General features: G+C 40.9%; 4 protein-coding genes and 1 non-coding gene across 5 annotated transcripts in view; 2 read left to right on the forward strand and 3 right to left on the reverse strand.

Annotated features, from left to right (window-relative positions):
* Positions 1-379: 379 nt before the first annotated feature.
* trnap-cgg (transfer RNA proline (anticodon CGG)) lies at positions 380-451 on the forward strand. The gene has a single exon. It is a non-coding gene; the product is annotated as a tRNA-Pro (tRNA).
* Positions 452-1,922: 1,471 nt separating this feature from the next.
* Positions 1,923-4,127, reverse strand: LOC130186042 (tripartite motif-containing protein 16-like). Its single transcript, XM_056402752.1, has one exon. The coding sequence runs from the start codon at positions 3,841-3,843 to the stop codon at positions 2,167-2,169; it is 1,677 nt and encodes a 558-aa protein (XP_056258727.1). The 5' UTR covers positions 3,844-4,127; the 3' UTR covers positions 1,923-2,166.
* Positions 4,128-4,462: 335 nt separating this feature from the next.
* Positions 4,463-7,374, reverse strand: LOC130186038 (E3 ubiquitin/ISG15 ligase TRIM25-like). Its single transcript, XM_056402744.1, has one exon. The coding sequence runs from the start codon at positions 7,310-7,312 to the stop codon at positions 5,645-5,647; it is 1,668 nt and encodes a 555-aa protein (XP_056258719.1). The 5' UTR covers positions 7,313-7,374; the 3' UTR covers positions 4,463-5,644.
* A 1,626-nt stretch (positions 7,375-9,000) lies between these two features.
* Positions 9,001-15,590, reverse strand: txnl1 (thioredoxin-like 1). The gene is made up of 8 exons (XM_056402714.1): positions 15,318-15,590; positions 13,801-13,897; positions 12,005-12,178; positions 11,404-11,526; positions 10,264-10,333; positions 9,970-10,142; positions 9,374-9,478; positions 9,001-9,276 (listed from the first exon to the last, which is right to left on the reverse strand). The coding sequence occupies exons 1-8, from the start codon at positions 15,413-15,415 to the stop codon at positions 9,247-9,249; spliced, it is 870 nt and encodes a 289-aa protein (XP_056258689.1). The 5' UTR covers positions 15,416-15,590; the 3' UTR covers positions 9,001-9,246.
* A 3,063-nt stretch (positions 15,591-18,653) lies between these two features.
* Positions 18,654-18,932, forward strand: part of atp8b1 (ATPase phospholipid transporting 8B1) — a 32,999-nt gene continuing 32,720 nt past the window's right edge. Inside the window, exon 1 of the mRNA XM_056404048.1 lies at positions 18,654-18,920. The gene's annotated coding sequence lies outside the window, so the exon portion shown is untranslated. The remainder of the gene's footprint in view (positions 18,921-18,932) is intronic.

An 18,932-nucleotide genomic window follows, 5' to 3' on the forward strand; every position in this document is an offset into this window, starting at 1 on the left:
TGACAAATGACAGAAAACTAAAATAAACTGTCTAAACATGTTTTTGGGCCAGCAGAACACCTTCAGTGTGCCCCGGTGTTGATTTTACAAGTCTATGGAATCTACAGAAGGCATGGAACGCCATTTTTCTTGTCTATTCTCTATGGTTTACTTCACCTGCTATTTTGCCAAGGGTTTGTTCTAGAAAATGGATATTCTTAAGTAAATCACTGTTGAAATGTCTTTTTAGTGAAAATGCTAACAACTAACAGACAGCTGAAAAATGATAAGCTAGTAGGAACCACAAGTTCTTACTGTGTCTTTGTCACAAATTTGTTTTATGTTTAAAAGCTCAGCTTAGAACTTGAGATTTTTCTTGAGATAAATGCTAACCTTTTGTGGCTCGTTGGTCTAGGGGTATGATTCTCGCTTCGGGTGCGAGAGGTCCCGGGTTCAACTCCCGGACGAGCCCCTTGTTTGCAAAGGTTTGGTAGTGGCCATTGATATCAGCCCTGAAATGCACCTGAGTTTTCGTGAACATGATAGAACATATGCTCTTTGCTCATGTCTCCTCCTTTGACATTGGTATCAAGTGTATGTTTAGATACCTTGTCGAAGGCATTATGAATCTTTTAACTGTTCATTCAAGTCTGACTGTGCTTTTCTTTTTTTGACCTCACAATCATATTTAATTGTTCAAACAAAAAAATGTTCTAAAGCTCAACTTAGAACTTGTGATTTTTCTTGAGATAAATTTCAATTTATTATTTTAATCTATTTTAATTTGGAGTGGGTGAAAATGCGCTTCCTTGACTTGCATAGTTCGATGATCATCAGGATGAGTGCTGTGAAAAAGAGAAAAGTTGATTCAGAATGTCGAGTTTTTAACACTGAGTGGACTTATAAATATTTTGTTACTCATGTGGGTTCAAAGGCTGTATGCCTGATATGCCAAAATGCAAATTCTGTTTTCAAACAATATAATATTAAGAGACATTTTTCGACCAAGCATGCCAACTATGCCACCAACCTATCGTCGCGGGAGAGAGAACAAAGGGCCCTGAAATTGTCCTCCGATTTAACCGCCCGTCAGAATATTTTTGTGAAACAGACGGCCATACAAGAGACAGTCACAAAAGTAAGCTACATGCTGGCTCATAAGCTAGCCAAACACAGCAGGTCGTTCTCAGAGGTTGAGTTTTTGAAAGACTGTATGGTTGAGACTGCTAGCAACCTGTGCCCTGACAATAAGAGTTTGAAAAAATCAGTCTGTCTCGTCGGACCGTTACCAGGCGTGTGGAAGTGATTGATGAAGACTTGTTAATTGTAATATTCATGAGTATGATCATGTATTTATGATCATGTACCGGTAGTTTAAAGTAATTCTGCACTAAATATTTCATGTTTAAATTTTATTTCCAATTGTGTGGCCCTTCACTTACTTTAACAGAGTCAGTATGGCCCACTGGAAAAAATTATTGCCCACCCCTGTTCTAGATACTCAGACTGCACTTTGTTGTGTTCCCTCTGTTATACTGTCATGTACGTTTCAGATTTTGTCCAGCAACTTTAACAGAGTTCCTGGAAATAATTTTTTAAAATCTATTATTCATTCTTAGTGGAACAAAATCTACTTTATTGATTAACTTTGTTGACATATGCAATCAGTAAATCTTAAATGACTCTTGTTCAGTTTTACCATCCACATATTCACTTCGCATCACACAGTCTGTAAAATCAGTATTTCAGCACTATGGAGGATATCAGTGGTCTTAAACAATGTTCTCCTTATTGATAATTCCAGTAATGATCACATCTTGACCTCACTTTTATAAAAGTGACAGGAACCAAATAAACGTCAACAATTCGGCTGTGATTAAGGGAAAACTTGCTGTTCTATTATAATGGATTATTCAATACAACAAAAAGAATAGGTCTATAACCAGATTTTAGGATTTTAATTTCAAGGTTTTCATTTTTTAATATATCTATTTTTTTTGTTGTTGTTGTTGTTGTTGTTGTTCCCTCTGCAATCTGGTTGAATACATTTCATTCAAAAACATTAAAATGTTGTAGATAGCCACCTACAGAGACTCAAACCAAATCAACAGAACATTAAAGACGTCACAGCTCCGCACCACACAGTTAGATTGACAGGTGATCTCCGGAAAGTGCGCTGCAGAAACATCAACATAAGGAGAGCTGAGCGGAACAAACAGCAGTGGATCCTGCACCAACAAACCAAAGTCCAGCGTAGAGAGGCTGAGTGAATGTGGTCTGGACTCTGTGCAGGAGAGTCATGGATTCAGAGACGCTGTAGAAGGACAGAACACCTGCTTTGTGATCCAGGTACACTCCTACTCTGGAGGACTGAGGGCCTGAGACGAGAGTGCTGATGCTGTCATGTCTGAATTCATAACTTTTGTTGAAACATGCTAAAGCCCAAGACTTATCATTGTTTCCAAACAAACTTTCATCTCCTGTTCTGCTGATGTCCTTGTATGTGACTGCTACTGAAACTTGTAACCCACTCCACTCCACCTCCCAGTAACAACGTCTGGTCAGACTCTCTCTGCTCAGGACCTGAAACAAGTGGATGAATCTTTCCAGGTTAGGAGAATAAAAATGTTCTTCAAACGTCACTGTTGCTTTTCTTTTCCCCTCAGATAATAGCAGCCGTGTATTTGCCGTGTTTGGATTCAGTGTGATTTGTTGGGAATATCTTAAGAATTCAGCTCTGGTCCTGGGCTCTGCTGGCGGCAGTAAAATGTCCACATCAGCCACAGTCAGTGAGATCTTGGTCCATTCCTCTTTAAGAATGTCCTGGAGTTTGTCTCTGGCTTCTGACGCAGCTGCCATCACATCCTCAAAGTATCGCAGAGGACGGATATTGATGCTGGGTGAGTCTGGAGAGTCAGCGAGATTTGAAAGCGATGGGTAATTGTGTAGGAACTGGATGTGATCTTCTGTGCGTGACATTTGCTGCAGCTCATCATCTTTCCTCTTCAGCTCAGTGATCTCCTGCTGCAGTTTCTCCTGAAGCGCTTTGACTCGACTGACCTCAGTTTTCTGCTGCGATCTGATCTGCTGCTTCAGATCAGAGCTTCTTTTCTCCATGAGACGGATCAGCTGAGTGAAGATCTCATCAAAGTCCTTCACTGCTTTATCAGCAGAGCGATTGGTAGCCTCCACCTCCTGCTGAAGCACCTTTACGACCTCCTCTCTGTCCTGGATTCTCTGCTGGATTTTTTGCTGATTCAGTATGAGATCTCCCTGCTTGTCAGCCCTTTCCGCTGCAGCTGAGACAGTGTCGTGGCTTTTATGTTCATCCATGGAGCAGAGATAACAGATACACTGCTGATCAGTGCGGCAGAAAACCTTCATCACTTCATCATGACGAGAGCAGATGTTCTCCTGGAGCTTCTTTGAGGCGTCGACCAGTTTATGTTGTTTAAAGGCAGGAGATTCATAGTGAGGCTGGAGGTGCTGCTCACAGTAAGAGACCAGACACTGCAGACAGGATTTGACAGCTTTCAGTTTTCTCCCAGTGCAGAAATCACAGGCCACATCTTCAGGTCCGGCATAGCAGTGATCAGCTGGAGCAGCTTGGAGTCCAGTCTTCTTTAGTTCCTCCACTAACTCTGCTAACATGGTGTTTTTCACCAGGACAGGTCTTGGTATGAAATCCTGTCTGCACTGAGGACAGCTGTGGATCCTCCTCTGATCCTCTTGATCCCAGTGACTTTTAATACAGCTCATACAGTAGTTGTGTCCACAGGGAATAGTCACTGGATCCTTCAGTAGATCCAAACAGATGGAACAGCAGAGTTTTTCCCGGTCCATCTGAATTCCTCGCTGCGCCATTTCACCTCCGAGAGACAGGAAATGTCCACTGCTTTCACTTTCACATGAAGGGTTGAACCTGTTCAGCAACAACTTGATCTGTAGTGTATATGGCTTGTTAGCTTTTACACTTCACAGCATGTTGGTTATACTCATCCATACACTGTCAGGTCTGCACAGAACAAGAAACACATCGACTGAATGGGAGTGACTTTGTTTGAGAACAAGAAAAACCAGGTGGGGTTTTCAAGGTTTCATTCTTTCAGCAAGTCGAGCAATTTCAGTGGCGCAGAGTATAGTTACACACCTTGTTTACAACATGGAGATTAGTGTATGAGACATAAACTGGACAAGTGAAACCTGAAAACACTTGCTGTTGGTGAACAGACCTTTAACCCTTTGTATCCTCCAGGATTATTCACCTAAACGTTCACAGTGAAGCTGTTCAGTTAACGAGAGGACCGTCCTTCAGCTGTGTCTTCTTCAGTAGTGTTTCTAATTTGGGAAAACACATGCTGCCTTTTGAGTCCACACCTGCTCTTCTGATTGCATCAGTGAAAATAAATAGCGTCAGTTATATTCTCATATGCTTTTCACGTTTAGTACCTAGACATAAGTGAAGAAATACAGTATTCACTCTTGGAAAAATGGTTTATTGATTGACATTGTTTACATATCCACTCGATAAATCCTGGAAACTAAACAGAAAGAACAAATATAAGACGTACACAGACCAAACAACAGATTACAGGTTCCATTGTTACATTATTCTCTTCATCTATTTGAATTGATCACTTGATTTTTTTAAGATTACTGTATTGTGTTCATCACTTTAATACATTTTCTTTCTTGAAAAACAAAACAAAGATCTCTGAGATATAATAACAGAAGACAAACATATAGTTAATGACCACTACAATGCAAATCAAGTTTGAACCTTGTTAACATCCATATGAAGTTTTTATATAATACAGACATATGATGAGTGAAATAATCATCAACACCATGACTGAGTGTTTCCGCCTAGACCTGCAGTGAATCAATGACAGTCTCATAAAAACAGATTCAGACAGCCAGGGTTTCATACGTCACAAACCTAAGGAACCAATCCTGTCAACTCGTGGGGGCAGGGGGCGGGGCTAGATAACCTGAAACCTTGTCAGTACGGAGAGCGAGAGAGTTAGCATTAGCACAATCTCTAACACTGTGTCAGCCATTGCCAGTTACAAGCTAACAAACAACATAAACTAATAAAAGATGCTAACTACGCTAACCGTTCTGATATGTCCGGTAATCACTGAATTTAGTTCGCAACAACCTCCTGAGTCTGGGTCTGACTGACGCTCAAACATGTGGCGGAGTATCTCTGATGTTTCCTCCTCTAATCATATTGATACTCTCTTATTTTCCACCTGCCAACCTAGCAGTAGTCGGGGGGCGGGTCACAAGGCCTGATCCAGAATTTCTCTATGAGGAAGTAAGAGTAGATGTGCTTCTGCCCCAGTTCTCCTTTTTTGTTTTCCACTTTTTATGTGTGAAAACCATGTTCAACAAAATATTAATCATAGCAGAGTATTTAACATAGTTTAAAACATGTCTGGAGAGGAATTTTAAAATGGCTAAAAAGACAAAGAATACAGCAGCACAATGCATCAATAGAAACTTGAAGAAGAAGACATCAAAGTCACCTGATGGGCAGGTGATCTCTGGAAAGTCCGGCACAAAAACTCCACAGCAAAGAGAGCTGAGCAACAAAACTGAATCAAAATCCATTAAACAGTAAAAAGAGAATCTCACCTATTACCTTTTTAATAGATCCAGTCTACTTGAGCTCACACAGCTCAGCTGTGGATCCAATGTAATGAGCCCTAAGTCCAGCGTAGAGAGGCTGAGTGAATGTGGTCTGGACTCTGTGCAGGAGAGTCATGGATTCAGAGACGCTGTAGAAGGACAGAACACCTGCTCTGTGATCCAGGTACACTCCTACTCTGGAGGACCGAGGGCTTGAGACGGCAGTGCGGATGCTGTCATGTCTGAATTCATAACTTTTGTTGAAACATGCTAAAGCCCAAGACTTATCATTGTTTCCAAACAAACTTTCATCTCCTGTTCTGCTGATGTCCTTGTATGTGACTGCTACTGAAACTCCTCGTCCACTCCACTCCACCTCCCAGTAACAAGGTCTGGTCAGACTCTCTCTGCTCAGGACCTGAAACAAGTGGATGAATCTTTCCAGGTTAGGAGAATAAAACTGTTCTTCAAACGTCACTGTTGCTTTTCTGTTCCCCTCAGATAATAGCAGCCGTGTATTTGCCGTGTTTGGATTCAGTGTGATTTGTTGGGAATATCTTAAGAATTCAGCTCTGGTCCTGGGCTCTGCTGGCGGCAGTAAAATGTCCACATCAGCCACAGTCAGTGAGATCTTGGTCCATTCCTCTTTAAGAATGTCCTGGAGTTTGTCTCTGGCTTCTGACGCAGCTGCCATCACATCCTCAAAGTATCGCAGAGGACGGATATTGATGCTGGGTGAGTCTGGAGAGTCAGTGAGATTTGAAAGCGATGGGTAATTGTGTAGGAACTGGATGTGATCTTCTGTGCGTGACATTTGCTGCAGCTCATCATCTTTCCTCTTCAGCTCAGTGATCTCCTGCTGCAGTTTCTCCTGAAGCGCTTTGACTCGACTGACCTCAGTTTTCTGCTGCGATCTGATCTGCTGCTTCAGATCAGAGCTTCTTTTCTCCATGAGACGGATCAGCTGAGTGAAGATCTCATCACAGTCCTTCACTGCTTTATCAGCAGAGCGATTGGTAGCCTTTACCTCCTGCTGAAGCACCTTTACGACCTCCTCTCTGTCCTGGATCCTCTGCTGGATTTTTTGCTGATTCAGCATGAGATCTCCCTGCTTGTCAGCCCTTTCCGCTGCAGCTGAGACAGTGTCGTGGCTTTTATGTTCATCCATGGAGCAGAGATAACAGATACACTGCTGATCAGTGCGGCAGAAAATCTTCATCACTTCATCATGACGAGAGCAGATGTTCTCCTGGAGCTTCTTGGAGGCGTCGACCAGTTTATGTTTTTCAAAAGCAGGGGATTCATAGTGAGGCTGGAGGTGCTGCTCACAGTAAGAGACCAGACACTGCAGACAGGACCTGAGAGCTTTCAGCTTTCTCCCAGTGCAGAAATCACAGGCCACATCTTCAGGTCCGGCATAGCAGTGATCAGCTGGAGCAGCTTGGAGTCCAGTCTTCTTCAGTTCCTCCACTAACTCTGCTAACATGGTGTTTTTCACCAGGACAGGTCTTGGTATGAAATCCTGTCTGCACTGAGGACAGCTGTGGATCCTCCTCTGATCCTCTTGATCCCAGTGACTTTTAATACAGCTCATACAGTAGTTGTGTCCACAGGGAATAGTCACTGGATCCTTCAGTAGATCCAAACAGATGGAACAGCAGAGTTTTTCCCGGTCCATCTGAATTCCTCGCTGCGCCATTTCACCTCCGAGAGATAGGAAAAGTCAAATAGTTTCACTTTCACGTGAAGGGTTGAAGCTGTTCAGCAGAAGTTGATCTGTAGTGTATATGGCTTGTTAGCTTTTACACTTCACAGCATGTTGGTTATACTCATCCATACACTGTCAGGTCTGCACAGAACAAGAAACACATCGACTGAATGGGAGTGACTTTGTTTGAGAACAAGAAAAACCAGGTGGGGTTTTCAAGGTTTGATTCTATCAGCAAGTCGAGCAATTTCAGTGGCGCAGAATATAGTTACACACCTTGTTTACAACATGGAGATTAGTGTATGAGACATAAACTGGACAAGTGAAACCTGAAAACACTTGCTGTTGGTGAACAGACCTTTAACCCTTTGTATCCTCCAGGATTATTCACCTATTGAGAAGACCATCCTTCAGCTGTGTCTTCTTCAGTAGTGTTTCTTCTTTGGGAAAATTGTTGAATCCACACCTGCTCTTCAGATTGCACTTGGTTGTGTTTTAAGGGATAAAAGGCCTCAGTTACATTCTCATATGTTTTTCACATTCATTTCCTAGACATAACCGAAGAAATATTCACTCTCGGAGAAAAAGTAAGGTTCATTGATTCACTACATTCAAGATGGTGGAAACCACATGTTCTTGCTTAGCCAAGATAGATAGTGTTGACAAATGCCCAGATGTTACCACTTGAATGAGCTGAAAAATGGACTATACAGTCTGCTCCCAGGATGACACATCAGGTGGCATTCTGTCACCAAAGGGGGGGGACATTGGGATTCACTATATTCAAGATGGTGGAAACCACATGTTTTTCTGTTCCACAAAAAAGAACTCACTCCTCCAAAATCCTTCACACTTCACACCTGGGGACGACCCTCTCCCAGCGACTTTACTGACCAGTGAGTGTTGGTCATCGTGTGACATGTGACCCCCTCAGACAACAAAACCAGCTCCCCTCCATTGTTCTGTCTGTCTTCCCTCTCAGCTCTCACTGCTGCTACCTGCAACCACAGCTCTCCTCTGCAGACCTGCTCACAGCAGACTGCAGAAAGAGTACAAGAAATAATAAATAGAACTACGCAGACCACATGACAGATTAAAGGTTCCATAATGAAAACAAAGTTATAACAGGGAAGTGTTTTTTATATCTATATATAATGTTGATTTTAAAAGTCAGGTTATTTCCCTACAAATCTAACAGTCAAGTGTCCATTTTTAAATGTTTCACAGTAATTGTCCAGTTCATTCATTTACTAAAACTCTCGACTAACAGTTGACTATGAAAAGCTTTCAAATTTCTTCCTGAGTCCCTCCTTTCTTTTAGAAATCTCTCACAAATCTTAAGTTTACTGCTAAAGTGAACCGAACAGGTCCATTAATGCTTTTTGGAGGAGGTTGACTAACAAGCACAATCAGCTTGTTACTCATTTTAACCAATCGGAAGCCAGAGCTGACTTCAAACTTCAAATGATTTACAGCTGATGACACGGTACGGCTGCCGTCATTAACCTGGATTTATGACTGCTGCTCAGCGAGGAGTATTGAAAAAAATCACATTTTATATTCGTTCAGTTTTCTACTGCTGGTGCTGTATTGCAGCACCAGCAGTGTTACCACTACATTCAGTACTACTCCTTCTCATCATCCTCATCAGTTCCCACAAAAAACAGACTTGACGCACATGCCTTTGAAAAAGGATTGTGTTTTATTTACAGTGATTTTCATCAGTATTACAATACAAATTATTTGTAGACTCCACAGACGGAGAATTCAATCAGAGCTTGAGGAGGACAGCTGGAGGCTGTGTGTGTGTGTGTATGTGTGTGTGTGTGTGTGACAGTAGAGTGTGTGGCAGCTTTGGCAGAGTGAAAGTCCTTGGGTGTATCTGTAGCTTCCTCCTCTTCTCTGCCTCCTCTTCATTGTCCTGTTCAGTGACTCTCACCTTTCTTCCCCACAACCTGCGAGGCACCAAAATAAAAATAATCATCCAGTGCAAACACACTCACAAACGAACCTTAGCACGAACAAACGCAGGCTGCTGTAACTGCTCCATACCCTTTTGAAGTCGTTCATGTTGGTGGCCTGTACTGGGGTGCCTATGAATGTCAGGTAGTTGATTTTTGTCGTCTCCTCGTCTCCTTGGTTCGACTTGACAAACAACTGGTAAAAGACAAAAACAAAAAGACAAATACCATCAATAAACATACAACACCAGTTAAACCTGTGGGTCTTTGACCATTGGATGGCTCTGCTGGCAACATGTTAGTAGAGGCAGACATGCAGTGAAGGTTTCTGTTGGTTGATCATTCACATCAATATCGCCATACAAAGCACAAACTACTCCGCTGATGGTTCAGAAAAATAAAGCCTCTTTATATGGTCCATTAATAATTACAAGTTAACACAGGTGGGCAATGTAAGGGGTGTGCGAGTGGTGCCGCATCCTTCCTGCATCACCTCTGAGTGCAAACATTAATTATTTCATGGGCTTAAATAGTAAATACAAAATCAGAAGAAGAAAAGGCTTCACGCTGCCAACATGTCATTTTTCATATTTCATATGAGCCAATAAAAAACAGCTTTACTTGAACTCAGAGCAGGTGCACATTTGTTTGCGCATGCTGAAATCATGACTTCTGTCTGGTCCTCACCGTAACACTCTGGACGTTCTGAAACTTGACGTAGCGCAGAGGAATCAAACCCTCGTCTTTGTAGTCTTCCTCTGACAGCTCCAGAGTCTGAGTGGCTTCGCTCCGCTCCGCGTCGTCGAAGCCCATCGACCGCGGGAGATTGATGAACACCTTCATCACCTTAGGGGCTTGGGCTGACACACAGAAGGAAGGAAGGATGGAGAAAGGTACACAATGTTAGTTACGGTTGCCTGTAGATGATGCACTGACTACATGAGAGAGTCGGATTAAAAACACAAGCAGAATAAAACTTACCAAAGTCTGACGACAGTAGCTTCATAGAGAAGAGCTTCACAGGCTGGTTGAAGGCCATAGTTATCAGCAACTGGACCAGATAAAAAAAAATTAAAGGCAACACATTAGACAAATTATCTTCCCGCCAATAAATTTAACTCAAAAATAGAAAACACTAAAAATGGGGCTAAATATGTGAAGATTGTCCTGAGGCAAAAACTCACCCTCTCTTGTGTTTATTTATGTGTTTAGTCATTTTTCTTGGTTAGATGATATTTTATGTTCATGATTAATGTGGCATTTTACCTTTTCCACTGAGGGAACGTAACAACCTGGAACCCAGAACTTCTCATAGCTTTTAATAACCTGTAGGACTTGTCTGTAACTTCCACCTTGTGTTTCCGCTGTGTTTTATTAACAGAAACCTTTTGGACTATTGCCGTTAAAAAGACGACACCAGGATGAATGTCCTTTATGTGCAATGTTCGGTAGGTAGAGTGGACTGCAGATTAGTTGTGGGATAGAAGTTAATGGAATTTTTGGCGACTTATTTCACATAAACGTGGTGACTTATAAAAATCATTATCATGATATTAATGGAAAGACCTCATCCACAGCAGGAGGTTGACAGAATGGAGAGCAAAGAGAGAGAACAGAAGCACCAGACCAGCTCCCACCCTGCTGATTAGCTTGTTGGATAGTCTGTACCAGTTGCTCACTCCTGTTGTCCTGTGTCTACTTTCAGATATCAGCCTCGTTTTACTGTTTGCTGATTGCTCTCCTGTGCTGGAGCACGTGTTAAGCTACTGCTGATGCAGACTGAACATTTCCTTCCTTTCCTTTACTGTTCACGACAAAAGCTTTCCACTGGCGAACCAGGGACATCATTTCACTGAGGAAATGCAACGTGATTACCACCAGGTTTATGGAGCTTCATTAGCGGTGCTATATGCTAACATATGGACGTATTCTGTGCTAATTGATCGGTTTTTACACATTGGATGGAGGAATGGTACAAACAGCCACAGGGAGTTGAAAAGGTCTGCAGGTGACAGGCTCGTACTGTGACACACGGGACTACCACACCTTCAACACATCATCAAGGTAAACACCCAACTTGCTGTGCGGTGCATGAAGTGGACATGAAGTGGCAGCACGTACCTGTTCATCACAGTCAGACTCCAGGTAGGAGGAGTCTTTGATTAAGCAGTTATCAAAGCCACAGTCGTCGCTCTCGTTGAGGCACTCGCAGCCGGCTTTGTTGACAAAAGGCATGAGGTCCATCTGAAAACAAACCGAACAAGACAAACTCAACTTCTGGGTCTATTTCCGCCTTTATTTAAGGTTTACACACATCCCTTTGAATGAAGCAACCGCCTGATTCATATTCTCTCTGGTTCACACCAGCACTTCTGTTTCCAACTTGATGTCGCATACTGTGTGTTTTCTTGTGTTCATGTCTTTTTTTCTGTTACATATGATTTCATACTACTACTACTAAGAAACAGGGCTGAACAGAATCAGCTGCTACAGGAAATGGCTACATCAATATTAATGTATTAAAATTGCAAGAGAGTGGGGACTATATAAAAAATATAAATGGCCAGCTTCTAAAACGTGAGAGTAAATCCTGCACACACACACACACACACACACACACACACACACACACACACACACACACACACACACACACACACACACACACACACACACACACCCCAAACCAGCCCTCCAACAGAATGATGAGGTGTCCACTCACGTATCCCTTTGGAATATCAGAGTCCTCGCTGTTTCCCGGGTCGTTCTCTGTGTGCTGTTTGATCTTCTCCTCCAGACCTGCAGAGTCCGCCCCCTGATACTGATCAACCCGAACCCTGTTCCTGAAGAACAAGAACGTCGGTGTGGCTGAGATGTTGTTGGCTGCTGCCGTCGCCTGAGAAAAAGAGAAGCGGTTTTGTGAAATTAGCCTGGCATCCATACGTTCTTGAGCAAGTTTTCTATAACAGTAACAGCTTAGACCGGCACCGGGACCCGGTAGACCGGGTCTTCTGGGTTGCAGCTTCTTGTTTCTCATTCTTTACCAGTAACTGTCTGGGGACTGTTCATTTTGTTCTTTCCGCTGTCTGTTGTTACACGACAGGAGCTTTGTGTTTTGGATTCACAATTTCTGCAAAGCCACAGTCATGGTTTTAGCAGTCAACCAATTGTTTTTATTTTCACTGTCAAAATGATGACAACTGGCACCTGCCAAAGATCTCGGTAAAACAGAGTCTTCCTGCACAATTTCAAATTAAAAAGGATAAACTGGTGTTAAATTTTACTTTTCTTTTCTTTTGTTCAACAAATTCCATTAAAGACAAAAACCAACAATCAGTGTGTCCTACCTCCTGATATATCTTCATCCTCTGTGACACAGAGCTCCATTGTTGAACAATGTTAACAATATTAAATACAAATCAGTGAGCTACACTGTTGCACTGGGTGACATGTTCACACAATGCAGTTTATTTCGACTCAATCCCACATACACCACTCTCATAAATACAAATGCATATTAATCAGCAACTGAAAGTAGTTTCCTACAAATACAGTATATCCTCCTGTTGGAGCGTGATTTGCCAAAAACTACAGTACTCGACTGTTTTAAGAAGGGAGCTGAGAGCTACAGGCTAACAGTCTGGTTTTGGTCTTTTCGTGTAATTTGTTTACAATAAGCGACATATAGAGTAACACCAACCCTGTCCTTTAAGAGACTCTACCTCCCCCAGGCTACACCGATGTCCTTATAAGCAAGTCTCGCCACTCAGTTGTTTTGTGCTAACAAGACCCGGCTCCTATCTAAATGAATGAGGAGAGACCCATAACTGCACCTTTAATGGTCTAAGGGAAATAAAACCTTCATGTATAGAATCGACAGTCAAATCTGATCAAAACTGCTTAAAAATGTTGTAGACTTTTCCCCCAAATTAAGTCTAAATGATTTTTTCAACAGGTATAGTTCTACTATGCATGCACAAAGTTTCGCTTACATCAAGCTTTTGAAGGGGTTGTTCCAATTATCCCAGAAACCAAAATGTAATGACATGATTGGTACCAAAATCATATGCGTGTCTCTGATAGACAAAAAAAAAAGGTTTTCAACTTTCACTTGACTACACAGGAATTGAGTTAAGTTTTGAAGTTTTTGGTGTTGCTTCATAATGAACTCAGGAAGGTGTAATGCTGCTTCAAGACTGGCTGAAAAAAAGAGGGATGCCACTAGTCTTCTTTTTTGTTCTTTTGTATCGTTTGCATCTTTTGTATTGATGTTCACAAAAGCACTTCTTCTTTTACAGTGTCTTTGGGTAACCTGACATCTTATATCATTTGTTTACATACTGTATTCACAAAGTCTTTTTTTTATCTTTACAAATCTTTTCTACAGATGCACAATCTGGAATGTCTTGTTTCTCAGGTTTACAAATGTTGATTTACATCTACAAAATATTTGTGAACATCACTTTACAAGCTCATATCTTTTTGACCGTAAGTTGAGCCCATACAGTTCAGACTTACCTGACACACATGAACATCTACTTCAAGGAAGACGACTTGTGGGTACTTGTTACTCAACATGTTGAAAGCTGGGGCTATTGTGACACAGGGTCGGCACCTGAGGAGGCGGAGGACAGTATGTTAGTGATCTTGTCTCTCAAGTACTGCTTAAACTATTTGCCAATAAATGAACAGCTCCATTTACATTAAAGAAACCCTATTTTCAATACTCAATAAATTGTTCCAACTATTTATCAAGCAAAACTTTAGCTGGCTCCAGCTTCTAAATGTGATATGACAATACTGTCACTTAAGTGTTTCCTACCTTTTCCTAACCCTAACCCAAATGTATTATTTACAATTTATTTAGTTATGACTCAAAGATTACTGCTTTTAGCCTGATTGATAGTGAAATTTTAAGACATAGTATAAAACATAAGATAGTCATTTTTACATCAACACAGAACTTAACATTTTTGACAGGGATCCAATAATTGTGATCAAGATATACTCTGAGTGGGACGTTTTTACAGCTGAAAGAATAACCTGACAGCGCACTCTGGTGGACACACTATGTAATGCAGCCACTGTTTCTAAGCATTTCTGTGCTGCATTTCTTGTTACTAATCAGCTAACAAGTTTTCAGACACAATTAATCTGCTGAAAGCTAATACTGATTACTTAGATGTAACGATAGTGAATTAACCTATATTTTAGTTCAATCTTAAGATATAACTTACAGAAACTTCCCAAGATCCCTTGCCATACTGTGGCACTTTCTCCAGTAATTACTCTTGTATCATCCTCACTATTGATTAATTTATGCAGCAGCTGAAATTTTCATGCTTCATTCAAACTATAAAATGAAAAAAGTTTTGATAAACCCAAACCACTGCTTAACCTAGTTAAAAAAAATATCTTTAGACTGCTTTAAACTCTTCTGACAAACTATCGTAAAGCCAACAAGCCTTAAGTTTACTAACAGTATGATATGCTAACTGGGAAGACCAGCAAATCTTCACATTTTAAAGCTATGAAAGGAATATGTCTGCTGTCATTAACAGGCCCACAGACTCAGAGATCAATGCTTCATAACAAATACAATCAATGTAAAGACACATCGTTACAATGACTAGCTAATGTGGGGTGAAATATAACACACTTTTTAATATTCAAGTGTTTTTAGCGTTAGCTCTATACTGGTGGTAACGTTGCTGATTTTTCCTAATGATGACCACAGACTGGATAGCTCACTCACATTTAATTACCCAGCTCATCATTAAATCTTACGACACCTTAACAGCCAAGTTACTGTAATACTGCTATGTCATTGTAAGCAACACAGCTAGTCAGCTAACGATAGCATGCTAACCTAGCTTCCGTGGCAACCAAAGCCACCCCTATCATATAACGTAGCTCTGCGGCTCATGTCAGCTCTCCAAAACAGTAAAACAGGGAGCTCTGAACGTTTCCAGTCCGGTGTTAAAAGGAGAGACCGGCTTAACAGCGCAGCCTCGAAGCCGGCTTGGTAAGCTTACCCAGCCATTGTGAACTTCACCACGGCGAGCCTGGAGCCGGCGGCCGCTAGCTCCGGCTGGAAGTCCGGGTCGCTGCCGATCACTTTAACACCGACCATGGTGCAGTTTGCGGCTGTGGTGGGAACTAGTTACCTAGGTGACGTTCAGGACAAGAAAGTGGGTAACCTAATAAGTAAAACGTGTTGTGTTTTTAGCTTTCTGTCAGAATGTTAGCTAACTAGCTATCCGGTATCTGAGCCACACTACAGGTACAGTGAACTGATTCAGGATGTGGAATCCTGATTGGCCAACAGACAACAGGAAAGGCGGAGCTTTGTTCTTCTTCTGCGGCTTCTGGCAGTGTATGCTATGCTCTATGCACTTTACTGCCCTCTACAGGAGAGGGGGTAAAAAAAACAAAACAATGGAATGCCATCTAAATTTAACAAAATATTAAATAAATAAATAAATAAACAAGAAAGTAAATAAATAAATAGCTTTATGGGAAATAAAAGTCTCCAGAAATAGAAAAAATGTGGAATTAAAAATGTTTTAATTCATTTGTATAGGTGTTTATTTATTTACTCATTTATATATTTACATTTATTTATATATATTCATTTTGTGATTAATTTCAGAGCTGTATTTATTGATGTATGTATGTAACCTAATCTAATCATTATTTTTTATTTATTATCAACTGTTATTATCATTATTATTATTGTTATTATTATCAACAATGAGCTAATGGACACATGAATTTCCCCTAGGGGATAAATAAAGTATCTATCTATCTATCTATCTATCTATCTATCTATCTATCTATCTATCTATCTATTTATCTATCTATCTATCTATCTATCTATCTATCTATCTATCTATCTACTTATTTAATATTGATGGCATTTCACAAAAAAATATGTTGGACTGCTACATTATGTCTTTGGCAGGTACAATTGAAAAGAAAAAAAGAAAAAAATAGAGAAATCATTAGTAGGGTCCGGTTGAGCTTTGGGTTTTCCATTGCAGAGTTTCATGTTTTTCCTCTTCATTTCAGACAGTTTATATTGTGGCCACATGCAGTGCAAAACAGAATTCCCACAAACTATTTTTGTTGCAGAGGTTGGAGGTGTGAGGTTGTAGAGATTAGTAGTGCTGTTAGGCCTGTATTTAAAATGGCACAATAGAGATTTAGTATTGACCTTCAACAAGAGTGGGGGCCTCGCAAAAAACATAAAAAAAAACAGTGGTCAAAATTGAACCACCAGAGTTCAGGATAAAATGGCTTTTAGCACCTGCTGCAGTTTTCATTAATGCTGACATGGTGGAGTAACAACATTTAAATTCCTGGGTGTCCACCTTTCATATGACCTGACCTGGACAGGAAACAGCACAGCACTGGCTTAAAAACTTACAGTACACACTTCACCGTCGGAGATCAGTGAAGAAAGTAAACATCAACAAGGACTTGGAGGAGAGTATACTGACATACTGTGTCCCAGTGTGGTACTCCAGCTGCAGCACTGCAGACAAAACAGCCCTTCAGCATGTTGTTGGGAGGGACCATAAAACCAGAAGGGTCCAGCTGTTGACTCTGGAGGAGATCTACAGCTCCAGGTGCATCCAGGAAGCAAAACTAATCCTCACCGGTCCAACACACTCCTGTTCACCTGTTCACCCTGCTGCCCTCTGAGAGGTGCTACAGTACCACCAGACTCAGGAACAGGTTCTACCCCAGAAAAATCTATTATGTAAACCAGACAACTTAGAAATGTAAAACTGCAACAATACTGTGAACTCACAATATATTACAGACTTTAACCACCATACTCACTGTCATCCTCTGCTGACTTTAAGTTTACATTGTTCTGAACACACACTGCTCATTTTGATGTTTAGCTCCAAGGCTGCACTGCCACTTTAAATGATCAGACTATGTGCTATCTATGCTACTTATATCTGTATTTGTAGCTGTATGTTGTACAGTTATATACTGATATAGATTATTTCTTGTTGATCCCTTAAACTGAAGTTCATTTTTTTCTTTTTTTTTTCTATGTAGCTTTGGCTGAGAGTGCACACTTGGACTCATTGGACCTATAGCTTTTACGGTAACAGTAAAGGTATTGAATTGAACTGAACTGAATTGAAGAAACTGGGAACAAATTCATTGTTGAAACTGTGCCAGTTACACGGAGGACAGTAACGAAGTACATTTACTTGAGAATTGTACTTAAGTGTATTGTTTGAGTAATTTATTTGTTTTTTTAAAAATTATATCTTCATTTGGAATGGACAGAAGAGTACATCTACATGGCATCAACAATACAGCAGAAGTAAATGCCATTCCAGTTTTTGTTTTAAATACAGAAAATGTGCAACATCAGACTCAGGGCATATAAGTTCAAAGCATGTACAGTCACAAATCGGGGGTCAGACCCTGTTCGATCTATGCAGATCACACTCTCCTGTAGTAACATAGACTACGTGAGATTGGTGTTAGATTCGAAACAGTGAGAGCATAGTTATCTTCTTTAGGCCCATGTTGATAGGTTGCCCAGACTAGATCGCTTAGGGAAAATTTTGATACATCTTAGTGAAAGGTAGACCAGTTAACTATGTACAGAAGAGTAATTTATTTGTAATTTATTTGACTTTTATTTTTAATCAAGACTTTCACTCCACCACACAAGACACATATTGTACTTTTGACTACATTTCTACAAAGTACTCTTACTTTGAAGCAGCTATGAAAAACGACAACAGCTCCTTTTGTTGATTCAATTGTGTTTTTATGGCAATTTCTATAGGCTTTGAAGCATGTTTGAGTCATTAGGTTCTGTAAATGTGGATCAATACAACAGTGTTGACATAAAAATGTACTTTTGACCTGGAAACACAATATAAGCAAACTGACATTAAATATGTCTAACTCACTGATGAAACCATGTCCCTCTACAGTGCATCCGGGGCCTAAACAGGAACCATCAGTGGCCCACCGAGTAAGAATAAGGTCTTTGATCACAGAGACTAAAACGAAGTTCTTAATGTTAATGTGAGTTTTCCTACATTTTATTATTTTGCTTATTTTGTCTTATTCTATTTTAGCTTATATTTACTGTCTATTTCAAGTAGCTCTTAAAATTGTTTACCCGTGTTTATACTTCCTTGTGTCTATTTTACATCTTGTCTTCTCATTAAACTTTCTTACACCAGTTTATTTGCAATATGTAACCGCTCCACATGTGACACACACAAGGAAAACTACAGACCTGTCCTTGAAACCGATCACCTGGTTTAATCAAGAATTCAATTACATACCTGTACCTGCACATCACGTGACCAGAACACCTCCATGCCCACTTCCGCGGCCGCAGCCTCACTGAATGCCACGCGTAGTTTTTAACGGACTATTTTATTGTTGTTTGAAGCTCTGGAGGCGCACGGACCGGTCCGGCAGGTTTGCGCGGGACAGAGCAGGTGAGGCAGCGAGGGGAAAGAAGGGCGGGGGAGCCGCCGGAGCTCTTTACAAGCAGGAAGAAGAAGGAAAACATGGTGCGGTGACAATACTCCCGGACACCAAGCGAGAATTAGGATTCATCTTTTTTATACCAAGGACATCGGGTAAGTCCAGTT

This window comes from Seriola aureovittata, chromosome 18 (genome assembly GCF_021018895.1).
Source record: "Seriola aureovittata isolate HTS-2021-v1 ecotype China chromosome 18, ASM2101889v1, whole genome shotgun sequence".
NCBI classification, from domain to species: Eukaryota; Metazoa; Chordata; class Actinopteri; order Carangiformes; family Carangidae; genus Seriola; species Seriola aureovittata.

Bases quoted from the DNA above. Each gene is read 5' to 3' on its own strand.
- LOC130186042 (XM_056402752.1), bottom strand. From the start codon at position 3,843: ATGGCGCAGCGAGGAATTCAGATGGACCGGGAAAAACTCTGCTGTTCC.
- LOC130186038 (XM_056402744.1), bottom strand. From the start codon at position 7,312: ATGGCGCAGCGAGGAATTCAGATGGACCGGGAAAAACTCTGCTGTTCC.
- txnl1 (XM_056402714.1), bottom strand. From the start codon at position 15,415: ATGGTCGGTGTTAAAGTGATCGGCAGCGACCCGGACTTCCAGCCGGAG. The intron at 13,898-15,317 runs GTAAGCTTACCA...CCGCCTCCTCAG, and splicing joins GTGAAGTTCACAATGGCTGG to GTGCCGACCCTGTGTCACAA. The intron at 9,479-9,969 runs GTGAGGACCAGA...GTCTTTTACCAG, and splicing joins AGAACGTCCAGAGTGTTACG to TTGTTTGTCAAGTCGAACCA.